Below are 25,269 nucleotides of genomic sequence, written 5' to 3' on the forward strand. Positions count from 1 at the left end.
AGTTTGTGTTTGGTGCCAATTATCAACCATTACCATGCCAACACACTAAACGAAGATGGTTTACATTATACTGAATATTGTATGTATGTCAGCGTTGTCTTGTCGGTATGTTAGCATGCTCAGGCTAGCATTTAGCTCAAAGCAGCATTGTGCCTCATTACAGTCTTACAGAGCCGGTAGCATGGCTGCACAAAGTGAAATGATGCTGTGAGTGGTTGAACCAGATTTTGATGTGTTCGATCATAGGAGCCATGTTTCAGATACTGGAAGGGTGACATGTGGAGGAGTCCAGTTTAAACAGCTTCAGCTGTCAGAATCGACCTTGGACCTCTTTTGGGGGGGGGGGGCTTACATTGTAAGGGGGGCTTATCAAAATTAAGCTTGAGTTTGCTGAGCCTCAAACATATTAAACACAATAAATCTATTCCATTTGGCTCATTTAAATAAAAAGCCATCCATAAATTAATAAATTAGATAATTGTAAGAAACCTGACTAACTTACTTTTGAACAGATTTATTTGGAAGCAGCATCACATTGCAAACAATGGTTCACCATTTCCAATTGAATGCAACACTACCTTGATGTTCCCACTACATTGTCAGCAGAGCAAAGCAAACAGTTCTCTTTAAATGCAAAAAAAGAAAGAAAAGATCCCTAGTGATCATGAAGAAAGCCAAAAAACCCATGATGTTAATGTTTTAAAGAGCAGAGGTACAGTATTTACAGAACACAAGATTAAAAGCAGACTACTGTACAACCCTTGGCTACATTTACATTCTCACACAGATAGACTTAATTTCCAGAGAAAAATAAATACACATCTGATTTCTATTACACAACCTTTTGCATGTCTTAACCCTATTAAAATAATTTTGTAATCATAAAAATCTGATACAGTATATGTACATACATGATGCAGGTGTGTTTCTCACAACACACACATGCTGTTTTGCATTCTCTTAAAATTGGACCGCTTTCATTCTGAGCCACACATTTGGTCTTTCTTTACATGCGCGTTTGTATGCTGACGATGCATTCCTACAGCGTTCTCATTTGAACTTGTTGACTGGGTTGCCAATGAGCTCGGGGCACTGCTCCTCGCCTTTTGCAATCTTGTCGCACTTTCTGAACAGGTCGTAGTTGATCTTGTCAGTTATGACGCTGTCCTGCTTATACTGCGGGTGCTTGGCAACGAATTCCCTCATCCACTTGGCCATGGTCATCAGTTCGCCTGTTTCATAAGAGCAAAATTAAAAGTTACGCTCAGGGTTTAAGCTGTACAAAAAGAAATTCTGTTTTTGGCTTGTGACAATGTTTTTGTCCTTTAATGGAAATTTACCTGAGGCACGTTTCTTGATGAGCTTCAGATAATTCAAAATAGTGCACCTGGTGTCCACATCGACTTCCATGTTTTCCAGATAACAGTTAAGGATCGGGATGAGACCTTGGAATACTCCCTCCTGGTGATAAAAAAAAAAAAGGAAACATCAGTGATTGTTAGAGAGTTTAAAACAAGACTGAAAGTCTACGGCCATACCAGCAGCTCCGTGAGGCTGCACTTTGGCACAGCTCTGATTCGTGATAAATATTTATAAAAAAGGCATTCACATGACGTCGGCAGAATTTGAGGAAAAAAAAAACAACCTCTCATTATTTCACCCTCGGAGTATTCAAGCTTTTTCCAAGATGATTACAAACACTGCTGACCTTTTAGTAACAGCACTTAAAACTGCCTAAATTAGCTACCTTTTTGTATTCAATATATGTTAACAAAGTCAACCCAGATAGAATAAACAATTCATAGAAACCCTGTCAGCAGAATCCATTCTTTCAATGTTAATATTGGTCAATATTTAGACTGCTAACAATAGTTGCTTTGCAGCCATTTTGCCACCAGTTTATTCACATTACTTCCTCTAGTTCACCTAGTGAACTACAGAAATTCCAGACATCTCAAACTCCGAGTTGCAGACTAACCTTAATAGTTTTTGTTTGAAGTTGGGGTCACTTTAAATGTGCTCTAATTTCTGAAAAAAAAAAATGTGGTGCAAAAGTTTGATGTTGAAAACTGCATTGCATTGCTAGCTTTAAAAGTGAAATAATCCCCTCCCCCCCCAAAAAAATGCTTAATATGAGGAACATTTAAAGTTTTCAATGAAGGTTCTGGTTTAACGTTTGAATGAGTAGAGGCTCAGGAAATAGTTTGAGAGTGGGAAAGGGATGAAGAATGGAAAACAGCTGGAAGCTAAAACTTTATTGCTTGACTAATGGCTGCGAGCTATCCTGCATAGCTGGCATAACTATGTGTAAATAAGCAATTGAAGGAGTACAAGTTGCAGGGAAAGGTTCAAATTAGTAAGTTTGAGATTTAAAAGTTGAATGACACTCACATTTTAAGGTTTGAATCGAATGCATGATGAGAATTGGAAAATACAAAAAGGGATGAAAGATGCAAGATATAGTGCAAGCTGGAAGCTAAACTGCATTGCTGGTTTTACTTTGTATGGAGAAACAGCTGAAGGAGTGTTTATATTTCAGAGACTGGAAATGAGTCTAACTGCTATGAATGGGATTGAAAAGTTGAATAAATAACTGGAAGGACAAAGGACGAAATACAGTGTAAGACGGGAGCTACACTGTGTTGCTGTCTTAACTTGTGCAGAAGAGGCTGAAGCAGAATGAAGAGTTGAAAAAGAAAACAATATAATGTGAACATGGCATAACACCAGCATGGCAATCTCGCTCACAATGCAAATGCTAATGTGGATGTTCAGCAGGGATAATATTTACCACATTCATCATTCAAATGTAGTGTGTCAGAGAGCTAACAAATGCTAATTTGTGCTGAGGCCACATGAAAACTCACTAAAGTCAGTAAGATTCTTCCTCTGGGGACCATAAATGTCTGTACAAAATTGCATGGCAAATCATTTAACAGGGTTGACATGGTTACCCATTGAACCACACTGCTAGCCTTAAAGATCAGTAGTGTAAGACAATGCTCACCTTTCCATTGATGATGGTGTCGATGCTCATCAGCGTGTACTCCTCATTACCACAATCATTGGCACCGTCGGTCTCCAAGCCGTTCTGTGCCGAGGCAGTGCCATCAAAGACCGGGTTGCAGCCTATTGGTAGACAATACAAATGTATCAGCTACTTCTATCTGAGGCGATCACCATGAACACCAACCTAAAACAACCACTTTTTGTTTCGCTCACCTTTAAAGATGTCCTTTCGGAAGTAAAACATGCCCTCCTGGACAGCGTTTCTCTTCTGTGCAACCTTCATGTTTTCATCAACCTAATGAGAGACAAGTGGATCAGAACACTGTGGATACCAAGTGTCACACTTTATGTAATATCTCTTAACATTTTATAAAAAAAACTAGAGCTTTGTGGCTGTTTTTACCTTTGACAAGGGGATCAGAAAGTCCAGTTTATAAGACAAGATCACTCTGGTGAGCAGGACCACAAAGACCACGTATGCAGCATTTTCAAAATCAGTTAGCTGCACCTGAATTATAAAAAGGAAAAAATAAAAATCCAATCCCATTTACTGTGCTAACAGTCCGTGTTATCCTAATCAACACAGATTAAAAGTCTAAATTAATTCATAGTGAAGTTGGTTTCTACCTCCATGGGGCGGAACTCAACTCTCCAGCCGATATCAGAGTTCGGAGGTGGAGGTTTGAACCTCATCGTCTGCCAGTTGGTTGACTGCAGGTTCTGCAAGAACACAAGTTTGAGTAAATTCAAGCCTGTTTTTACACATGGATGACTTTCTTAAAAGGGAGACAGCTAATCTCACCTCGAAGTGATCGGACTCATTTTCATCGTCCAGGTGAATTTTCTCCTCAAAGATGGAGAGTGGATCTCGGATGAAGAGGTGTGCAATGTGTTGTGCCAGCAGCTTGTCAATTCCTACACACAGAAAGCTCATTATTCTTTTACGGCACAAGCATCTGTAAGTGGATTTTGACTGTCAAGTTGAATATTTGTCTTTTTTATTTAAAATATTTCATGCGTTTCTCCATTTTCTAAATTCATACCCGCATCAAGCAGCTGCTTGTTGATCTCCTCGTCTATCGTCAAGTCAATATCATTGTACTTCTCACTGCAGCTCGACAGGTAGCTGTCAATCGAGTCATATCTTGACTTGAAGATCCTGTATTTGTCGTTTTTCAACGGCTTCAAAGGAGATAAAAATCACACATCAATTTTTGACTAAAACATTTTACACCCTAGGTGCTGGTTTGGCGAGCTCCACCAGCTTACCTTGAGGCCACGTTCCTCCTGTGTCCTGTCATCCACCGAGGCAGAAATAACCCCCCAGCGACAATCATTATCTGACACAAAGCCTCTGTAGAAGGGTGAGGCCGCGCTCAACGCCATCTACAAAGAGCCAACAGTATTCAGTATTCACTGACGAAATGAAAATAAAGCCACACAGTCTAGTATATGAAAAACATGAATGTTGGTTTGTTTTGACATTATGAACGTACAATTCTTGCATATTCCTGCAAAAAAACTGCCAAATTCTGCTAAGTTCCTTTCAAAATATTTTTTAGATAAACAGTTAAATAATATTTCAGCTGAGGAAGAGGTTACATATTAATCAAAGTATATGACTGGGAGCTTTATTTATCTACTCACCACTATTGGGCAGAATGTTGCTAGCTGGTCGTAAAGGTATCTTGCCTCATCGATGCTACAAGCTTGGAATGTGACCTGCAGAAGTGTCATAAAAAATAGGCTGAAGTACATTCATAAATCACTTACTGGGATTGTAAAGTGGCAGTCACACAAAAGTCAAAATAGTTCTGGTGACAACATTGTTATCACATCACTGTTCAAAGCAACAAAGACTGGGATAATCAGGCGTTTTTTTCAGTACCTGCAGACAGCAGTTTCCCATGCCAAAGCCCATGGCGTCCATATAGATGTGATCGGGCAGAGCTGCCCTTGCAGCCTCACCATCATCCTCGGGAAACTCCTCCACAAATGGAGACGGGGTGCACTTGTCTTTGAAGACTGAAACACGAAAAGGAATACAGTCATATTTATTCACTTGTTCCCAATTACAAACGAATCGCATTAGAAACCAACTGAAATCACATTTTGTCATCCCTTATTTTATCTGTTTTTAATGTGCTGTAAATTTTTGCTATCATTAAAAAAGGAAGGAAAAGATCTGTGAGGGAGTGTGTTGGTGTCTATATTTGATTGACAGCAGCTGCCATATTGCTTAAGTACCAGAGCAACACTGAAGAGAAAAACAAAGCAAACAAAACTGCGCTGTAGCCGGCATATCATGGACAGTGTGCTGTTACTGCTGTAAGAACCAGAGCAGCATGTAGCCAGACATTTCTTTCCCTGCTGAATGTTTGTTGCAGACATTTGTGAAAGACCTTTTAAATTTAGTTTCTTCTCCTTAAAAAGGAAAACAGCTGTTTAACAGCCAAAAAATACATTTTAAATTCAGTTGGACTCACTTGGAACGTTAATCACGACCTTTTCTCCTCGTCTGTGACGTATGTTTCTGGTAAGGGTGCTGAAAAAAGCAAATCCCCACATACAATCAGTCACATACAACATACACAAATGCACGTTATATTAGGAGAATAGTTCAATGACAGGAACTAGTATGTGGACCGACAAACATCACCACTGCATACTGTAGGCTGATGAAGCTGAAATTCAAAGCCCGATAACGACTTTGAGCGACCAAATGTGTCAATAACCTGTGCTACAACCACACATGCACACTGACACATCATAACTAGAACCATTAGGCCTACCTGAATCTTGGGTGTGTGTTGATGGCTTCATCTGGGAAAAACAATGACTTGGACACTCCCTTTTCAACAGGGGTCGGCCGGTACTCTGGTTTGGTGAAACCTGGGCAGCCTAACCTGAAAGGAAAGGACCACAACATACACAACTATTACATACCTGCACCTTAAAACTACTGCAGCCGGTGATATTTTTGCTGTTGCACTTCCATGTTGACTAGTGTAAACTATCCATCAAATTGATAAGATTAAAGATCCTGTAGACAACGCTCAAGAGTAAGGACACAGTTTGTTTTTCATTTGTTCATCTCATCTCCACTGACAAATATTAGAAGAGGGTTAAAAGTACATTGGGAATGAGGTGATGGTGCAGAGCGTTTCATTCTGGTTGAGGACAGATGAGGCCTCTCGTCGCCTCTTGCCCATGTTGCCCTCCACAGTGTTGAACTCTGACATGGTCCCGCCGTACGGCTGCCCTGGAGTTCCCTCGATCATGTAGCTGCCATACTCCGGTCTCCAGAGTGTGGGGTGACTGCAAACATATAAAAAGTGTTGAGAAAACATTCTGCTTTAGTTGGCCATGAGAGCACTTCCTGGTCTCAGGATCACGATGACCTTTCCCGATTAAATAAACTCTCCCCTTTATTGTATGTCAGCCATTATCTTGGCGAGGCGAACGAACGCGACGTATTTGTGCTCCGGAGCGTGCTCTTTGGTGTGTGCGACAGAGGGGCAGTAATGAGGAATGCATCGGCTCCACTATTCCCACTGCCACTGGTATTTCCCCTGGGTGAAGTTGGCTCCACAGATTTAGGCCGACGTAATGGACAGCGGGCTAGCATAACACTCACGAGCTTGTACAAACACATTTACACTGCCTCCAGAGAATTCCTCTCCCCAAAGAAATGTTACTACAGTTTAGGCATGCAAACAGCATTCCCAGGAGAAGCTCGGACCGCTGTTATCACTGACAGATGTCCTGAGGCAAAATATCCTCGTTCCACCTCTGCATCAACTACGCAAAGACAAATGGGTTTTCTGTTTGTAGAGTCCTTTAAAATGAAATGTTCTCTTAAATTCATAAGCAATCCAAGCTCAGAAGTGACATTATCTGAAAAAACTTTGCAAAAAAGTGCATCGATACTTTATTTTTGTGTTCACAGCCTTCAAAACTGAACTCAGGAGATTTTACCTGTGACATTATCCATTGATCAGAGTGGATTTCAGCTATTATTTTCATGATGAATCGATGAATTGTTCAGTCTATACAATGTAAAAAAAAATCATCACAATTTCTCTGAGCCTAAAGTGCTTTTTTTTCTTACAGCCCAAAGACTTTTCATCCACTATCATGAGGGACAGTAAAAAGCAGCAAATTATTACATGTAATAAGTTGAAACCTGCAAATGTTTGACATTTTCAAAAGAATGAATGAAGAAAAGACTTTCTAGTCCGGTACACATAAATGTAACCTTTTGGCCTGAGGAAGGGTACCGTTCTTCACATAGATAAATAAAATGGCACTGAGTAGAGTGCATACTTCGGTCAAAGCCCAACAGTTCCCCTTAACTCCATCAAGCATAATCAAATATCAAATAAAACATTAAAACCTGCAAGACCCAATTTGCACTAAGATCTTTATCAACCTGATTTTTTTTCCCCACCAAGATCAACACTGCCCAGTTTCACTACGGACCCAAAAGAAAATTAAATATCAGCACAGTTTATTTAACAAAAATGGCCGATTTAACAAAAACTCTGCAGAGACTAAACTGAGACTGGCCCAGTACTTCTTGCGGAACGCAGTCAGTCAAGTCAAGTGTGGATGTGTGCCAGACATGAATGGCCCGCTTCAGGTTCTGTCACATCATTATAAATGGATTCAGATCTGGAATTGGACTAGGTCTCAGCCACTCCTAGGCTGTTTTGCTGAATTGCTTCGGATCATTGTCATGCTGCATGACACATTTTCAGTTAAGCTTGCGACTCTAGGTTGTGTTCCCAGTTTTTACAACATTCCTCAGAATTCATGATTCTTGGGACTATTTGGCACCGTTCAGGTCTCGAGGATGAAAAGCAAGCCCTGATCTTACCCATGACACCACCATGTGTCAATTGTGGAAGAAGGTTCTTCTGGTTGTATTCAGTGTCTTGTTTAACAGTTACATTTTGGACTCATCGGTCCACGGGGCAGAGTTGCAGAAAGCTTCAGGTTTCTCCAGGTGTTCTAGTGAAGAGTTGAAGACAAGCAGCTTTGTTCTGTTTTCAGATGAGCGGCTACTTCTGAGGAACTCCATGCATTTTCTTCTGATTGCGAAGGCATGCACATGATGCAGCAGAGAGGGTGCCAACAGGCCCACAGGACTGGTATGTCAACCACCTCATTTGATGTGAATGATTTGTATGCAAATTCAGAGTGTGGGAAGCATGGTGAGATGGGGCTTTTTTTTTTTTTTTTTTTTAACTTATGACTCCTTAATGTTAAGCTACCTGTGTGGTGTGTGAGCTTAGCTGCAGACAGACATACATATGAACACACACGACCAAGTATTTTTCAAATACAATAGTCTATTAAGGGGATGGCACACCAATGCATGCGCTTTAAGTGTGTCGGTAGAGCCTGCTATTACAGGGTGATGTGTCTTTATGTGGGTGTCGTCGTTGGACCAAGTGTTCCACAGCAACCAGAGAAATACAGAAGAATCACATGGTCGTCTATCTAGCAGCCGAACAATGTCAACTCTGCCTGAACATTTTACTCAAACAACCCCTCAATGAACAGCTGCAGCATGTGTAGTCCATCTAAAAATAATATCAATGTTTATTTCCTCATGATTCCTCTATCCAGAAGACGTCAATCAAACAAGATCAGCACACTCCTGAGATGAGGTATCACCGGCCAAAATAAAGGATAATGTGTGTGTGTCATGATGACAAAATAAATACTGGTGTAAGTGTCCCTTTTATAGAGCTAGATCCCACTTTTAACAGTGCATGACTTACTAGGCCAAGGTTTAATACAACCAAAATTACTCCTCATCACAACCACCCACTTAATGGCTCACTATGATCCAAAACAAACACGGCAGTGGTGCTGTTGCTATACTTTGTGGTGCCCTTCCACGTCACATTTGTGCACGTCCAGAAAGAAAACTTTCGCTTTAACCGTAAAGGTCTTCAACAAAATAAACATGCATTTAGAGAGAAGAAGGAAACAAAGCCAGAGCCAAATAGAATCAAAATGATCTGAGTAAATTATGGCTTCCCTCCTTTAACAGGTAGACTATGCAGCATTTGTTGGTTTCTGTGTGTTAACACATCATTCAAAAGGTGCATCAAGCGATTCAGGAGAAAGATTGTTGATAGTTAAGGCTCAGTAACTTGCTGTCGAACACTGTTTAGACGGTTTATATTGGCGAGCCACCAACACGAAGCAGATCAACATCATTCTCGGGAGCCGTTGGCACCCGGAAAAACACACTGAAATCGTAAAAGATGATTGCGAAGGATCATCTTTGTTTAAAAATTATTTTCTAGGAAAAACCTGTACAAATACCTTTAACCACATTAAGTAAAAGAAATGTATATAATTCAAAATGTAATGTTATATGTTAAACTGAATGTCCTGACATGTTCTGGTCAGAGCATCCTTACTTTGGGTTAATCTTTTCACCCTGGTCCTGGAGAGTGTCCAAAACATCCCCGCCGTTCAGGACAAGTCGAACCTTTTCATCCTTGTCGTCCAACTCGAGCAACATGTACTCGACCTGTAAGTAAATAATCAAATAAAATAATTAAAGAAAAGACAAACAGGTGAGGACACTGTGCCTCTTTGCGCACAAACAGAGTCTTCTCATCTCTATCTCATCTCGCTAGACTACGTTTTCAAGATCAGACCGGGTAGCCATCACATCAATTCCAATTCATCAGTCATGTTTCCTTGACTTTGACTCTGCTACCGTGTAATCCCCTGTCTGAAAGGGGGATTAATCTATAACAACAGCATTCCACATTGTTAGAAATGAAAACACTTTGTCCAACCGTAGCACACTGAAGTTTTGTGGACTGGTGGCGGGCAAAAAACAAACAAACTAGACACTGGTATGAAGATCTGACTGAAAGAAAAGAGCCAAGCCTACGTAGTGTGTAGCAGGCTTTAAGGTAATGTTTGTTAACCAGGGAGTGTTCTAAATATGTAGAAGTATTATTAGACAGGTACTTGGAAATGGAATGATTTGCAAACTTAAAATGAACTTTTACAAGGCAGTTGTTTCACATATACCTTTAGCTAGTGGATAACTTTTGATAACTATGTTTGATCATTTGGAAAAAAAACAGACCACTCTTATTGTATTAACTCATATTGTTGTAAAAAATGTTATAATATATGATAATTAAGCATGACCCTGTTTTCATTATGTCCAGCAGCAACCACCAGGTTTGACTCTCCCCAGCTAACACTCAGACAATAAACATTTTGTACACTGGAACAGATGTCAGTAACAGCGATATAGGTACATGCAAATATCCACACAATATTTAAAGTTGCAGATTTACATGAGCTCAATGTTTTGTTTTGTTTTTTTTTTCCCCCTGCAGTGACAGTAAAAACACCAGGGCTGGAAAACGAAACTGACTATTAAATAAATGCCAATATTGCATCATGTACAACCACAATGACCGACACATCAGCAGGCAGACGGCATGTTTTTTCAGCAAATTGTTTCATTTTAGGCAAAAAAAAAAAAAAAAAAAAAAAAAAAAAAAAAAAAAAAAGCTCGTTTCTTACCTCGTCGCCCCATTTCAACACATCTTTCTGACGCTCCTTCACTTTGTTGTAGATGTTGAGGAACTGAATGATGCCGTGCTTTCTCACATGGTCGGCATACTTCTTGGTTTCTTCCCATTTCAGTGGAGACCCCTGTGACAGTAAACCCATCGCACAGACGAGCTGCTGGAGGTGGAGAACTGACGGCTTGTGTCTTTATCAACTTGCACGCCGAGCGTTAGCTAGCTAGCTAGTTTGTCCAACTGGTGCGGAGCTAGCATGAAGTCCCGGCGCGGACAGGCGGGCAGAACCAGGGGATCCTTCCGGGGCTGTCAGAGGGCTCACGGGCTGAGTGGCAGAGTCTCTTGGTGCAGTTAAGCGGCGTGCCCTGTCGGTAACCTTAGCTGGGCAACCAGAGGAAGCAGGCCCCTGCTCATCACTTGCTAATGTCTGGTTAGCTCGGTAAAGCCCACCCGGGCTGACTGGCTGCTCCCGACGAGTTAGTGGGTACCCTGTCCTCAAAGCTCTGGCTCAGTTAACGACCGGGGACTGAGCCCGTTCACGTGCAGTTCTGTGAGTGAATGACAGCGAGGTGAACCGGTAGGTAGATCGGTGCTGCCAGACCACTCTGCTGCTCTCAGTCGGGTTGTGTTATACATATGAACGCCCTCCTGGCTCCACACACGTGATACCGTCAGGCGGAGTGTAGAGCGGGATGACGTCACCATGACTCAGCAATCTTCGTCGCTAGGCTCCTCCCACTGACCTGTCGATCAGAGCAGGTAGCTATAGAGATGATACCTTCAAGTGCTGTCGGAAATAGCCGCGCACTAATGGTGCGGGAGAAATCACATGAAATTTGGAGACTTTCTGTAAGATCAGTAAAGAAGCAGTATTTTTTCTTTTTCCCATGGGTTATGCGTCATGCAAGCTACGGCTTCCAATGCATTTAAGAGAGAAAACGTCACTTTCCATTTTTAAAATACCATTTCACAAATTTCCCAAACACAGCAAAATGAGAAGGAAAAAATAGAGTTACAGGCTCCAGCACACTTGGATCTTAAATGATGATTTAGAGGGTTTCTCTTTGTATGAGTCTTTATCTTATTTTCCAGGAAAAAGCCACCCTTTCTCCAAATAACTTTAACTTTGTATTTAACCTTGTGTAGGGTTAGATATCTTTAACCCTTAAATACCTTTAACCCTACACAGCAAACACATGTAGATCATTTAAAACATAATGTAATAAGTTGAGCTGAATGTTCGGACATGCTCTGTACAGAGTGTCCTTACTTGGGGTTAATCTTTTCACCCTGGTCGTGGAGAGTGTGCAAGTTATTTTGTGAGTGAGTTTTTCTGTCCCTTTTTTGGGGGGGTTGAATGTGTGTGTTGGTGAGGGGGGCGGCTAAAGTTGACATTTGCCCAGGGCGTCATGCAAACTAGGACCGCCGCTGCATTTAAGAGTGAAAATGTCACTTTCCGTTTTCAAAATACCATTTCACAAATGTCCCAAACACAGCAAAATAATAAGCAAAAGTAGAGTTACAGGCTCCAACACACTTGGATTGTACATGTATTTGTAATTTCAATATATCCACAATTTCCTCATCTTTTCCGTAGCTTTCAAGTAGCTATGGCTTGATTATTCTGTATAGCATAGTATAGTAGCTTCCTCTTTTTATTTTCCATTTTACCTCAAAATATTCATTCTAGGATAAAGACAATGCCCTAAAATAGCATATTGTTTTGTTATATTTGTCTGTTATGTTGTCCCACACCCAGCAAGTCAATTTATACTGATGTACAGCAGATAAATGTAAAGAATAATACTACTAGTACTACTAATAGTACTCATCTGTTAATCATTAGATTGTTTCAGTGCTATTTGTAACTGTTGACTCCTTGGATTAGACATGGAAAATTATGCTGAATTGACTCAGTAACTTGTGAAAAATTGCAGAAAAGGGAGATAAACTTTAAGAAAAGTGAAATCTTCTAAATAATAATCAAAAGCTAACTCTTTGTTTGAGCTAATATGCCTCCATAAGGAATCTACTGCTTGTAGACCCAGGACGTTAAATTCTGTGTTGTCAAATCAGTGTGATAAAAGAAAAGAAAACTAAACAAATTTAGGTCACATTATGTATGATTTCTTATCCCCGGCTTGCCCTTCTCTGGAAATCAAACAAAGCTCTTTAATTGCATCTTGTCAAATCATTACCACCATAACCACAGCAAGAAAATGAACGAGTCATGTTTACAACTGAAGTTGGGCAATAACTGGAACGCAACATCGCCTATTCAAAAAAGTGATTGTAATAATGACACAGCACTTGACTCGCAAAAGGGTGTGTCAACTGTACAGGCATCGGCAGATAAAACAAGTTTATGGGTCACTGACACTTCTTTTCTGTTTTTTTGATTCACATTAGACTGATTATTGACATCCTGTTTGATAGCAGTTTTCCTAAATTTGTCATGTTCACTATCATCCATATATCAAAACATATTTATGTATTTTGAGTCCGGAAAAAACAACAGTTGGGAGTTTGTTGATGTGTAAATAAAGATGAAGTAAAAAAGAAGAAGTAAGTAAATCGTTGGTGTTATCGTCTACAATGTCTGGTCATAAGAGCCTACCACTCTTCAGGGCTGTGTGGGTGTGCATTGATTACTGACTGATGCCTCCCTCAGACCTGAGAGAGAGGCCATGATAACAACATGAATACAGGAAATCTCTAGTGTGAATTAACCAAAACTGTTCAAACCTTTGCAGAAGTGATGATTTTATAACTGGGTCACAGACTTTGCCAATGTCAATTCCTTCAGTTTCACTCACTGTATAATGTTCGGATAACAGAATGAACTTGACTTTTATAAGTCAACTTTGGGAATAATTGGTAGGAAACATAATAGCCTTATTATGTGTTTATTTCGCTCATGCTACACGCCCAAAGCCCTTTTTCCTGGCTCTTACAGTATTAAATATGTTTACTGTGTAAATGAACAGGCTGTAACCCTCGCCGAGGAGCTAACAGTGTGGTTTAACAGTCATTCATTATGGTTGACAACAAATCAGAGGCAGACTTAAAAAGCTAAATGTTATTAACTCGATGCCTGTGGGCTCCAAATGGAATTTTCATGATCTGGTGTTGACACGAACCTGTCATCTTATCATTTTTGTGCAAAGACTTAAACATGTGTAAATATACATAATAGGTACGCAAATGTTGAAGTCTTTTGGCAGGAAATATACACACCCTTTGACAACAATGATTTATAATTAAAGATAGGAAGTCAAAAGTGCATACCTCATGATTCAAATGGAAAATGGAAATGTAGCCCTCCAAATGGCCTCATCACTACGGCCTCCGGGTCCAAAAATACTGCAGTGGACACCGTGCAAAACTGCGGAAACTCAATCCCTACATTGCTGTTATCACAGCAGGTTCACACTCTTGAATAACATAAAAACCTTATGCCAGTGTCAACGGCCATTAGATGCCTATCATAAGAGTAAAAGGCACCAGTAAAAATGTCAAAAAGATGTGATTTGAGAGCAAAAACAGCAAAACAATCTTGTGCACATGCAGATTTCTTCAATTACGGTGGTCAAAAACACGTACTGGACTTTTTTTTAAAGAGACTCACAAAATAACATTATTATGAATAAAGCGACCATGGCTCAGAGTATAGCTTACACTTCATCTCTTTAATTTAAAAACAAACAATAAATGTAAAGACATGAGCAGTCAGGGAATTCATGAGTACTGACCTCCAGGGAAGCTCAGGCTGACAACATCACTCCCAAGTTATATTTTTCTTTTTCTTTTTTACAAAATAGTTTGTTTTCTGTCACATCTGAACCCATTCAACCCTCATCATTCCAACATTTTCCCAACAGAATCCCGATACGACCACCCAACATACTGCTGGATACTGTACACCAGATGCATGTAGAGAGCTGCAGCATGACTGTGTGGCTTGTTTGAACACTAATGACAAGCACCTACTCCTGGTAGGTGGTGCCAACACTTATTTCAGCTCCAGCTCATTATTCTGTTCAAGTATCTGAGAATCACAGTAGCTTTAGTCACGACAGACACGACTGTCACAAAATTCTTCACTATTGATAACTGTTATTAATTACTGTGTTGTTAGTATTTTTAATGTTTTGGCACTGGGTTAAAAAGACAGATATGTTAGCATAGCAGCCTTTATATAGCTTTCATTTGAGTTTAAAATAACATTACAGAAAAAAAAGGGTTCATGAAATTATCTGAAATGAATTGGCCCCAAAGGTAAATTTCTGTCTAAAAATGATAAAAATGGCTATTGCTTTGTCTCCATCACGACCTTTATCTGACCTTAATCATGCCATTTCTACTAATTAATGTCTGAAAATACATTTAAGGCTTCTGAATGCTGCTTTCAGATTGTTAAAATTTGCTTCTAATCAAAGGAGATTTTACAGGAAATTGTAAAAAAGAAAGTTGTCCGAAATATGTAATCCTTCCATTTTACTAAATTTTGCTCATCGAAATAAAGTCGATCACCAATTAAACTGTGCATCCTTGTCCTGAAAAAGGTAAGATTGGTAGAGTTTAGAACTAGGATTTCTGCGACAGAAAAGCTGGAGACATTAGATATGTAAACTACATCATTATCATTATCTAAATCCTTATATACTGACTGGTGCAGAAGACACTGAACTGGCTCTGGACTCTCGTGTTTTCCTTGTGGGGATGGTGACAACACAGCATGAAATGCCGACTGTAGCTTCTGGCAGCTCGTCATCCTCAGTCCATTCATTGAGGTCAGGGTTGTAAACCTGAATGCATTTCTTGTACTTCTTCTCGCCCTCGTTCCAGCCTCCGAGGAGATACACCTTGTTGTTCAAAGTGGAAATACCGGCTGTGCTCACGCCTGTGTGAAGAGGCGTGCAGTAGCTCCACTGCCCGTTGCTGGGGTTGTAAGATTCGACAGCGAGGACATCCACCCTCTCCCCACGACCTCCCAGCTGGCTGCCACCGATGACGTAGGCTCGGTCTCCCACGGTGGCGGCGCAGTGCCACCCTCGAGGTGTGCTCAGACTGTTCTTATCCTGCCAGGTGTCAGTGGAGGGGTCGTACGAGCACACAGACCTGGCGTAGGCGTTGTTGATGTAACCTCCCGATACAAGGATCTTTCCGTCGATTATGGAGCTGCCGTGGCAGCAGCGGGGCACCTCCATGGGAGCTTTCATCTGCCACTGGTTGGAGGAGGGCACATAGCACTCCAGAGAGGCCTGGACACCGTCAGCGTTTCGCCCTCCGACGGCAAACAAGAGGCCGTTGAAGGTGTTGAGGCTGAAGTGGGTGCGCCTCTGGATCATGTTGCTCAAGTGAATCCAATTGTTGAAGCGAGGGTCATATCTAAAGAACGTGTGAGAGAGGGGGCGTTTATTTTCTGATTCTACACAAACTAACACATTCCAAATTAAAAGCACAGTTAGCTCTTACCTGCAGAAGTTGCTGACTGCATGTTTCGCCTGGTTCCTTGCATCGTTCTGGTCCTCGCCACCTGCCACGTACAGGAAGCCATCCAAGACCGCCACACACTGGTTGAAGCTCTTTGCCGGCATTTCTGTCAACTTATTCCACACGTTATCTGCATCTCTGTAGAGAACTTCTTTGCTGAGAGATTTCTCTGTCAGGGCAGGGCGTCCACCGACTGTGAGTATCACCTTGAGGCCTCCGCGTACCTTTGTTCTGCGTGACTGGAGGATGTTCTGTTGGTATGGCAGCAGATGGTAATTCATGGCGTCAACAAGGAGACGGTGGCACTCGGAGTCTTGCATCATTCTAGGCACACTCTGGACATGATTCACCAGGTCTTGGGCAGAGATGGTGCCGAAGCGGATGTGAGTGAGCAGATCGGCCGCGTACTTCAACCTCTTCTCGTCGAAGTCCAACCATTTCATTGCGATCTGGAAGGCTGTGATCTCGGAGGGAAGCTGCAGGGAGTCATCCGAGAGGAAGTCACTGATCTGCTCGTAGGTGAGCTTCAGGAACTGCTCCATCTCAGAGAACTCGATGAAGTTCTCCCGCATAAACTTCTGCGAGGCCTCCTTGGTTTCTTTCAGGTCATAGGCATCGGCGATATTGGCCACGTACATGCAGTTCTCCACGCTGAGCTCCTGCATGAGGAAATCGCTGCACATCTTCACTAAGGTGCCGATCTGCAGCAGCATGGCTGCAGCGATAGTGCTGCCAATGCTGTACAGAGACAGGGTCAGCTTTCCAGAGTAGGCATATGTGATTGCTGTGGCGAGGCCGACAGGTGACAGGTCGTTCAGGTCGATCTTCTGGAGGGATGAGTCCTTCTTCAAGATGTTGCGAATGTACTCACTGCAAGAGGCCATGACAACCTTGTGGACGTCGAATGACTTGGACTTGGTGGCGACCGTCAGATCGCAGAGGAAGCAGTCCTGCCTCATGGTGCTCAAACCCTCCAGGAGATTTGGGGCATACACAGAATCTGTGACTTCAGTCGAGATGCAGCTGAAGCCGTTTCCTCCCTCTAACAGAGTGTTCAACCCGTTGATCTTGTTGACGGGGCTGTCCTCAACCATGATGGTCATTTCATTGATGTCCCCTTTGCTCTTCTTGGCTGTCTTATTCTTCTTGGGTGCCATGGCTGTTGCAGCAGAACGCAGCCCAAACCTTTCAAAAATATAAATTTAACACGTGAGGAAAGTGGCAGGAAAGCTGTATCATCAGTCACATAAAGTCATGTGCTACAGATCTTGTCTTCTACTGAAAATACAGAGGAGTTCAAGGTACATTCACTTGTATCTACATACTGTTTTCTTTGCCCAAAATTGAGCAATAATGTCAGATCCCTGCACATTGAACTTGTTGTATCTAAAGAGAAACGTTTTCATTCATTTTAGAGTTAGTAGAATGTAATTAGACACAACCAGACACCTCTGAAAGCATGTGTGCTACCAGGTGATGCTGGGGTAATGTGAGTGCGTCAACATGCCCCTCTTTGCATCTGTCACAATTTATCAGCAGTATGTCCAGGAATAGCAACGCTGGACGGCTCACCCATGACGTTCCTTTTATAGGCTTTGAGACATGAGCAGCAGGCCTCATGTCCTCTGGATGTTTAACTTCATATCAGGACAAATATTCGTTTTTTGTCACTTTAATTCATTTGCTCTAATTCTGTAAAGTCTGTCCTGAATAAGGCTGCAAATACCACGATATATAAGGCAAAACAAGTTTCATAAAAAGCCACTCCTCACATCATTTACCCACAACCCAAGAAAGCTTAAATTTCTGTCACATATGTCACTTATGTGTACATAATAATTTCACCGGAAGCTCACCAGCTTCAAACACTTCATTTGCCTTGTGATTCCATGTTTGCGAGTGAAGAGCACATTTTCCGTTCTAAAGTAACCAACAAACGCTGACGCATTAACTGCACCAAATTGCCTTTTCAATGCTAAAATGGCAAACAATCACGCATGGCAAAGCTCTACATACCTGAGAAATGAAGTTGAGGCTGGGGACGAAAGAACCTATGCCTCCAGTTACTGGAGCAGGAGAGAGAGAGAGCAGCAGTCACCCCAGCTGAAAGGGACATGTGGTTAACTCCTCCTCTTGGGGAGTGAGTGCCAATCAAGTATTGTGCAAAGCATGGGACCCTACACCCCACCTCCCAATATAGTGTCCTACAATAGCCTCCAATCAGTTGATGTCAACATACTGTGGGGGCTCGACCTATATCCTGGATGGGACGTCACATGAGGAGCTTCATCAGGTCATTGTTGAGAAATATTTTATTCATCATCTAAGTATCCAGAAGGAAATGTTTTTTTTGGGGGGGGGGGGGGGGGATAATTTAGTTGCACAATACATTGGAAATAAAAAAAAATATATCAATAAAAGTGAGAATTATCTTGATTTCTTGTTGGATGTGATCATGGACAATCTAAATGCAAATCTGCAGACTTTATTTTGAAAAAACAGAAACTAAAGTGTGCAGAGAAAACTCTCAAGACGTGAGCACCAATAATAAAACAGAGGTTGGACTCGTATTTGTTCTGTGATCAATGAGTTGTAATCTAAAAATACCCTGTGCCTGGATGGTTTTAGGTTATTGATCACAATGCAAAGTATAAGTACAAAACCTCTGTTTTATTGTTTGATGAAATGTCGTTGGATCCAAAGATCACCAGTTTTTGTTTTTTCATACCTGCATTCGCACTTCTTAGCCAACCTGTCATTTGCTCCTTGTATACACTTAAAACTGTTTCTTGCAACTTCCTTTATAAGTCTCTAGAAACTTACGAAAAGGTGAATTCAGTAACCGACCATGTACAGCTCATTGTGCGTGCACAGCTGATGGGATGGTCGCTTACACCTGACGTATACGCAGATTTTTGTGATGCATTTATTTTTCCTCTAATTTTCAGCCACAGAGTGCTCAGGGTCATGCATCTCTTCGGGTAAACTCTTAGGAAAGAGAGCATGTATTTTTTTGAAATTTTTTTTAGGGAGCAAACCATGTCACCCAAAATTGGAAGGATCAGAAAACTCTCTTTCAGCACCGCTGTATATCCATTCAAAAGGCCAATAGTTTCCAAAGAGCGACCTGCAGGAAAAAAAGGCTTGGGAAAAATGTCCCCAGACTTCTCTTGTCCCACTACACAGCATTTGATTTCTTCCTGCAGTATACCAGCCTACAGAAAGAAATTGAATTGAATTGAAGGCCAGTATACTGCAGGAGCATTTATTCTTAAGGCCAACACCTGACACTAATAATTGGTTCCCTAATTAGCTTCATTTATGTTTTACCCATTACTCATCAGAAGAAGAAGAAGAAGAATACATGCAGCAACAAGTTGTTCCTTGATATGAATTGTCACATAATTACCAAAACACACACCCCACATCATTTCCGCCCATTATAATAGTGTCATCAACGGGCGCGCGCGGCCCGGTGTGCGCAGACGGCCGCACGTGAGTCACCGTGATGGCCAGCAGCTCTGACGGGGTGAAGAAGAAAGTCATGAGGTTCAAACTTCAGCTCTCGGACACGGCAGAGTCCGCTACGGTAGATAAAGTGTTTGCTTCTTCTTCAGACAAGCGCGCACAACAAACGGCACCGAGCTGAAGCGCACCAGAAACTCGTCTTTACGGTTCTTTGGGTGTTTTCACGACACAGCCAATGATCTCAAGGCTGTCCCCGCAGCTCCTCTGTTTTAATTGGCTGAACTAACTCCACCGTCTTATATTTGATTTCTTTATTTCAGCACGCTCGTCTCGTATCTCTGATCATTTGAGGACAGGCGACATGTGCGCCGCTGCCACACAGCGTTTGAACCCTCTCACTGTGGGGGTCAGCCTGTTTAAATGGGAGGTGCCTGCCTGCTAAAATTGGCAGCTCCTGCAGTTGTTCAACTTATGGCTGCTGTCCATCATCAAGCCGCCCTGCAGGCCTGCTGGAGTCACTTTTTTTTGTTTTTTTTTTGGTAAACATATAGATGGAATTATAGGACAGCCTGTCCGGTTTAGATGTTAAGATTCTCTTTGTAAACACATTGAAAATATTGTAATTTTAAATGCACAGCCTGAAAACACCCAACTTATATATAGTGAGAGTTTACAGCGGCCAACAGTTGCATTATCCATTTATAGTTCGAGGTAAAAGGAGCAGCCTAAGTGGGTGTGTGAGGTTCCCATACATAGCTTCTGCTCTGAATGCACAATCAGCAACTGTGGTGATCCGAAACCAGGACTGCCATATTTGGCATGTTTAGTTTTTTGTTTTTTCCTTTTCAGTTTACTTCACCTTTTAGCTGCTTTTTGTCCAGAATTGTTGATGTGTTGTTTGCTCTCTTTCCAGGTTCTAAAGATTTTGCAGAAACTCAAGGATCTGGATATCACATTAGACATTCTTGCTGTGAGTCTCTGTTGCAAAGAACGTATTTTGAGTTTGTGTATTCGGACAAGTTTAATGTATGACTTGTGTCTGGATATAAATTAGGAAACTGGAATTGGGAAAACGGTTAACTCGTTGCGCAGACATGAACAGGCGGGAGAATTTGCCAAGTCGCTAGTTAGGGGCTGGAAAAGACTGGTCCCTAAGGAATCCACAAGGTGCATGTGTTGAACTTTTAGTTTTATGTAACAATATACATTCAAATGTGATTGATTGTTCTTAAATTTTTATGTATTTGACGTGTAAATCTTGAATATTCCCTTGTTGCAGCCACACAGAAGATGCAGATGTGTCTTTTACGGACAAACCAGAGGACCAAAACTGTACAAGCAGTGGCTTGACAAAGGATGATTTAAATAATAATTGCTTAACATCTTTCGAGAACAGTCAGAACTCCTCAGACGAGGCCCTTTTTAAAACGGGAGATGGGAAAAATGAATCAGAGAGACGATGTGAAGAACAGATGAGACGTAAGGACCAGACTGCAAATCAAGAAAAAGGTCACGATATCTCTCAGAAAATTGAAATCCAAGAGGACGAAATGGAAAAATGGGTTGTTGCCAAGGAAAAGCAAAATTATCAGAGTGACAGAAAATCAGGAGAGGTCGTGATCAAAAACTCAGAGGACGCTCATCAGAAATCCAGGTCTGATTCCAGGGAAGCCTCAAAAAGCAGCTGTGACGGTGGAAGATTCTGGTCCGAAAAAGAGTTGAATAAGAAATCAAAACCATCAAAAGAGTTGCCAACAGAAGGCAAAGACTCTCTTCCGTTTGAGTCCGATGAGAAACACTCAAAAATTTTCAAACGAAGTGGCATCAGAGACGACGAGTCCTCGGGAGTCTCGAGGAGCTCAGAGGCTCAAAACAAGAAGAGGAAAAGACCAGGGAAAGAGAAGCACAAACAACACAAGCAGGAGCGCGATGAAAAGGGACATCCGAAACACAAAAAGGCCAAAACAAAACACAAAGACAAGGAAAGTGACTGCGAGGCACCTTCCATGTCTTTTGAATCATACTTGAACTATGACGTGAATGTTTTCAAGAAGAAGGAAAGATCTGGAGTGAAGAAAGCTCTCAAGAACAGCAAGACTGCAGCAGAGGATCTGAGCATGAAACCTCACAAGCCGCCTGTGACGTCTCTAAATGTTTCCTCTCCGAAACGGGTATATTTAACAGATATCTGAAGAGTTTAACCTCTTTACTTTTAGGTAATGATCCACTGATAACCCCTTGTATCTCAGCAGTTTAAGGAGTCTGTAATGGAGCTGATGAACATTCCTTTACCCTGCTACTCTGCCCGAATGTGAAAACCAAGTCAGTGTTGACTACTTTGAGACGAAAGGTACCGTATCTGTAACAAATCCTCCTTTGCCCTCCCGCGAGTTATCTCCTTCCTGATGTTCGCTGTTTTGTCTTAAAGCCGAGAAGGAGTCAGATCTCTGTGACGTCTCTGAAGAGTCTGCAGGCTTCACCGGTCAGCGACTCAACAAAAAGATGCAGGTGTACTCGGGGGCCAAGACCGTCTTCCTGCCGGCCATGATGAGCTTGCACCAGCAGTGTATCCGCACGCTCCAGAACAACATCAACTGTGAGTAAGATCTTAGAGAAGGCTTTCGCAGGACTCTCAGTCAGTTTGTTGGATGTGTATTCAGGAGCAGGGATCTCTTCTCAGTGCTTTATGAAACTGGCGGAGTCCCGTTTGAGATCCTCGAGCCGGTGTTGGAGAGGTGCACACCGGAGCAGCTGCTGCGCATCGAGGAATGCAACCCAGTAAGAATACATTGAGTGCACACTTAGTGGCCATTTTATTAGGTACACCTGCTCAGCTCTGATCTGGACAACGTTTTTGCTTTTTAGAGCAGCTCAAATTCATAGATTCGACAAATGGAACACTGCCCTGGGCAAAGGCCACGAGGGACTAGTCCTGGTCAACAACACGCATATTTACACAATGGCATTCAAATGATGCATAATAAAGGCTGACATTATATGGGAAAATCCTTTATTAGTCCCACAATGGGGATATTCAGAATGTTGCAGCAGAATAGCAAAATACAACCGGACTGTAAACTATGCAGAGCTGGGAGGAATTCACCTTTCACAACTTGGGGTGATGCTCGCAATTAATTTCATTGTCCATTTATTTTAAAACTCAATCGATTGGTCTATGAACATTACTTTTCAAATCTTGTGAAAAATGCCAAAATGCCAAGCATCAGTCTGAAACCAAATGACTCCTCTGTAACGATCAGAAATGACGAGAACCAACAAACCCTCACATTTAAGAAGCTGGGATCAGCACCTGTTTGACTTTTTTTGCTTGAGAAATGATTGAAACAATCCATTTTCAAAATGGTTAACAAGTAATTGTCCTTCAGTTGAGTAATCGTTGCAGCTCTGGTTACAACTACATGTCACCCAGAGGAAATGCCATGGGGTCATTAAATGTTAAGGGTATAATATTTAGCAGTAAATATGGAACATCTTCCTATTAGATGTCTTGTGTGCACAGTTGACATGTCTGACGAATGCTTTCAAGTCATCACGTGATGATCTGCCAGGGAAATAAATAGACATTTATTGTGTACATCAGTCTTTGTTTGTATGTTGGAGCTGGTTCTGTGTGATCTCATGAGTCATGCCTGTTTGGTCAACGTGCATGGTAATATTTAACGTACAGCTGAGAGGAGTGAAAGTCATCCTGGTGCTGCTGCTGTATCTCATCCAAGCACGTTTCAACACGTTCTAATGATCAACGATGTCTTTCTGGACACCACTGAGCTGCAAACTTCCTACCACATCTCTGATCTCCTTCACTGAGCTGTACTTGCTTTGCTCTGTGAAGTGTGAAAATCCAGAGTGCAGCTTTGTGCAGCAAGTCATGTATGATAATGTTCATCTGAACAGTAACGTAAAAGACGAGCTCAGCCACGTGGAAAGTCGAGTTAAGTGTTGTAGTCCACAAAACATTTCTGGAGCTTCATGGCAAAACGGAGTTGCAACATTCCTCCGAAGCAACTGAAACCAACAAGCTTTTAGAAGCCATTTTATGTTTGTTTTTTTCAAACCCGCACTTTGTAAACCTTGGGTAGAGATGTGTATTTGAAGCTATTGTCAAATTTGTGACTAAGGGAGAACTTTGTTTGAGCATACAGGTGTTTTATTTCTTGTTTTGGCCTGAAACTGTTTGTTTCGACAGATCTACGTAGGAGTGACCGACCACTTGTGGGGGAAACATTGCCAGAGGGACTTCAAACACTCCAAACTCCAGGAGTATGAATCATGGAAAGAGATGTACGTCAGGCTGTCTGAGGAGAGGGAAAGGAAACTGCAGAGACTGACAAAAAGCATCGTCTCGGCCCATTCTAACAAACCCAAAGGTATTTTGGGTTTGTTTGTTTATCTACATCCATTGTGAAATAAAATGATAAACTGTTAAACTTAACAAACACAAAATGTATACACACGGGAAAATATCGTTGACTCTTTATTACATCCTGTACGCTGTAACATTGTTTTGTTTTTTTTTTAGGTCGGCAGGTGAAGATGGCATTTATTCACACTGTTGCCAAGCCACCGAGAGATGTGCGAATTCAGCAGGAAATTCACGGAACTGCTGTTCAGCAGCCTCATCAGCTCAGGTGCAGGTGGCTTCCACCGTCCTAAATACAGAGAAATATCTCCAATGTGTTTTATGATGAACCCCTTTTTTTTTTTTTTTATTTATTTGCGTTTCAGCTTTGTTGTTTTCCTGATGATAGTAAAGTTCATACAAAGGGCAAAGACTTTTGAGAGGCAAACGGGGCCATTGTTGCACATTTTTACACCTGGTAAGCCTTGTGCCCGCTCTGCTCCTCTCCCACATAAAAGCCCTCAACTACAAAGTGATCACTCGACAACAGCAGCTTAGCAAGGTCATAATCTGTCAGAGACTCATGTGATAACACTGGGGGAAATGCTTTTTGGGTGAGCTTAGCCAAACACAGGAATTGGAGCAATGTGCTGGATAAACTGGTTTTATTCTGGTTAGCGACGGCCTTGGGGCCTTTGTTGTTAACCGCCGCAACATGGGATGTTGTGCTCACTAGCTGTAGTCTAACGTTGTAGGTAGACGGGACACTCGTTCTGTCATTTTACGTGCATTGTGTTCGTTTTGTAAAGTGATGATTTTGTTTTATCACGTCTTGAATTGTCAGTGTCATGGTTCAGGACAACAGATCGAGGCCCAGTTGTAATGAGTCCAGCAGGTCCGGCAGCAGTTCCTCGGGGGCAGGAAATGCACAGGACCCTCGCAAAAAGACAAGTGAGCTGACAGAAATATGTTGTAAATGCAGGCTGAAGGCTACTGCGTGCATGTAGATCTTTATGTAGACCTGATTATATGCATTTTGCTTTTGCTTATCCCTTATTTTTTGTCCACACAGGAGTTGCTCCAATGATGGCAAAGTCCTTAAAGGCGTTTAAGAAACAGCTGGGACGCAGATAAATGCTCTTATATGATCGTGCTATTTACAGTGTGCGGGTGCGGTGAAAGTGCACTCTATCATTCATTAACTTTGGGACAATGAGAGGCTTGTGTTCACCTTAGATTACTCTGTGTTTGTCTGAATATACAGGCAGTCGCCATGTTTTTTTTTTTCTCTATAACTGTGAGTTGTCTTCACTATTAAACGGACAATGAAATGAGCAAATTTCAGTGCCTTCATATGTT

At 41.7% G+C, this 25,269-nt stretch overlaps 3 protein-coding genes across 4 annotated transcripts; 1 reads left to right on the plus strand and 2 right to left on the minus strand.

The window, feature by feature from the left end:
- Window positions 1-498: 498 nt before the first annotated feature.
- Window positions 499-11,260, minus strand: gclc (glutamate-cysteine ligase, catalytic subunit). Of its 2 annotated transcripts, XR_003986889.1 has the most exons (17): window positions 10,585-11,260; window positions 9,450-9,562; window positions 6,145-6,327; window positions 5,802-5,915; window positions 5,496-5,554; window positions 4,898-5,034; window positions 4,657-4,731; window positions 4,279-4,395; window positions 4,053-4,191; window positions 3,812-3,924; window positions 3,637-3,729; window positions 3,413-3,517; window positions 3,223-3,304; window positions 3,008-3,129; window positions 1,979-2,028; window positions 1,341-1,461; window positions 1,068-1,232 (listed from the first exon to the last, which is right to left on the minus strand). XR_003986889.1 is itself a non-coding variant. In XM_030441426.1 (16 exons), the coding sequence occupies exons 1-16, from the start codon at window positions 10,732-10,734 to the stop codon at window positions 1,051-1,053; spliced, it is 1,905 nt and encodes a 634-aa protein (XP_030297286.1). In that variant the 5' UTR covers window positions 10,735-11,257; the 3' UTR covers window positions 499-1,050. The 2 variants fall into 2 exon arrangements, 1 of the variants encoding a protein (XP_030297286.1); XM_030441426.1 differs by lacking the exon at window positions 1,979-2,028 and having other exon boundaries at window positions 499-1,232; window positions 10,585-11,257.
- A 2,994-nt stretch (window positions 11,261-14,254) lies between these two features.
- On the minus strand, window positions 14,255-18,249 carry klhl31 (kelch-like family member 31). The gene is made up of 3 exons (XM_030441425.1): window positions 18,099-18,249; window positions 16,065-17,267; window positions 14,255-15,977 (listed from the first exon to the last, which is right to left on the minus strand). The coding sequence occupies exons 2-3, from the start codon at window positions 17,237-17,239 to the stop codon at window positions 15,245-15,247; spliced, it is 1,908 nt and encodes a 635-aa protein (XP_030297285.1). The 5' UTR covers window positions 17,240-17,267; window positions 18,099-18,249; the 3' UTR covers window positions 14,255-15,244.
- A 1,291-nt stretch (window positions 18,250-19,540) lies between these two features.
- On the plus strand, window positions 19,541-25,249 carry LOC115596367 (elongin-A). The gene is given in 12 exon segments (XM_075488199.1): window positions 19,541-19,671; window positions 20,464-20,520; window positions 20,605-20,717; window positions 20,830-21,721; window positions 21,800-21,841; window positions 21,843-21,900; window positions 21,979-22,146; window positions 22,231-22,328; window positions 23,758-23,938; window positions 24,091-24,199; window positions 24,755-24,861; window positions 24,983-25,249. Coding segments are annotated over 12 exon segments (1,968 nt in total). The 5' UTR covers window positions 19,541-19,590; the 3' UTR covers window positions 25,045-25,249.
- Window positions 25,250-25,269: the final 20 nt, after the last annotated feature.

The sequence above is a fragment of the Sparus aurata genome, chromosome 15, assembly GCF_900880675.1.
Source record: "Sparus aurata chromosome 15, fSpaAur1.1, whole genome shotgun sequence".
NCBI classification, from domain to species: domain Eukaryota; kingdom Metazoa; phylum Chordata; class Actinopteri; order Spariformes; family Sparidae; genus Sparus; species Sparus aurata.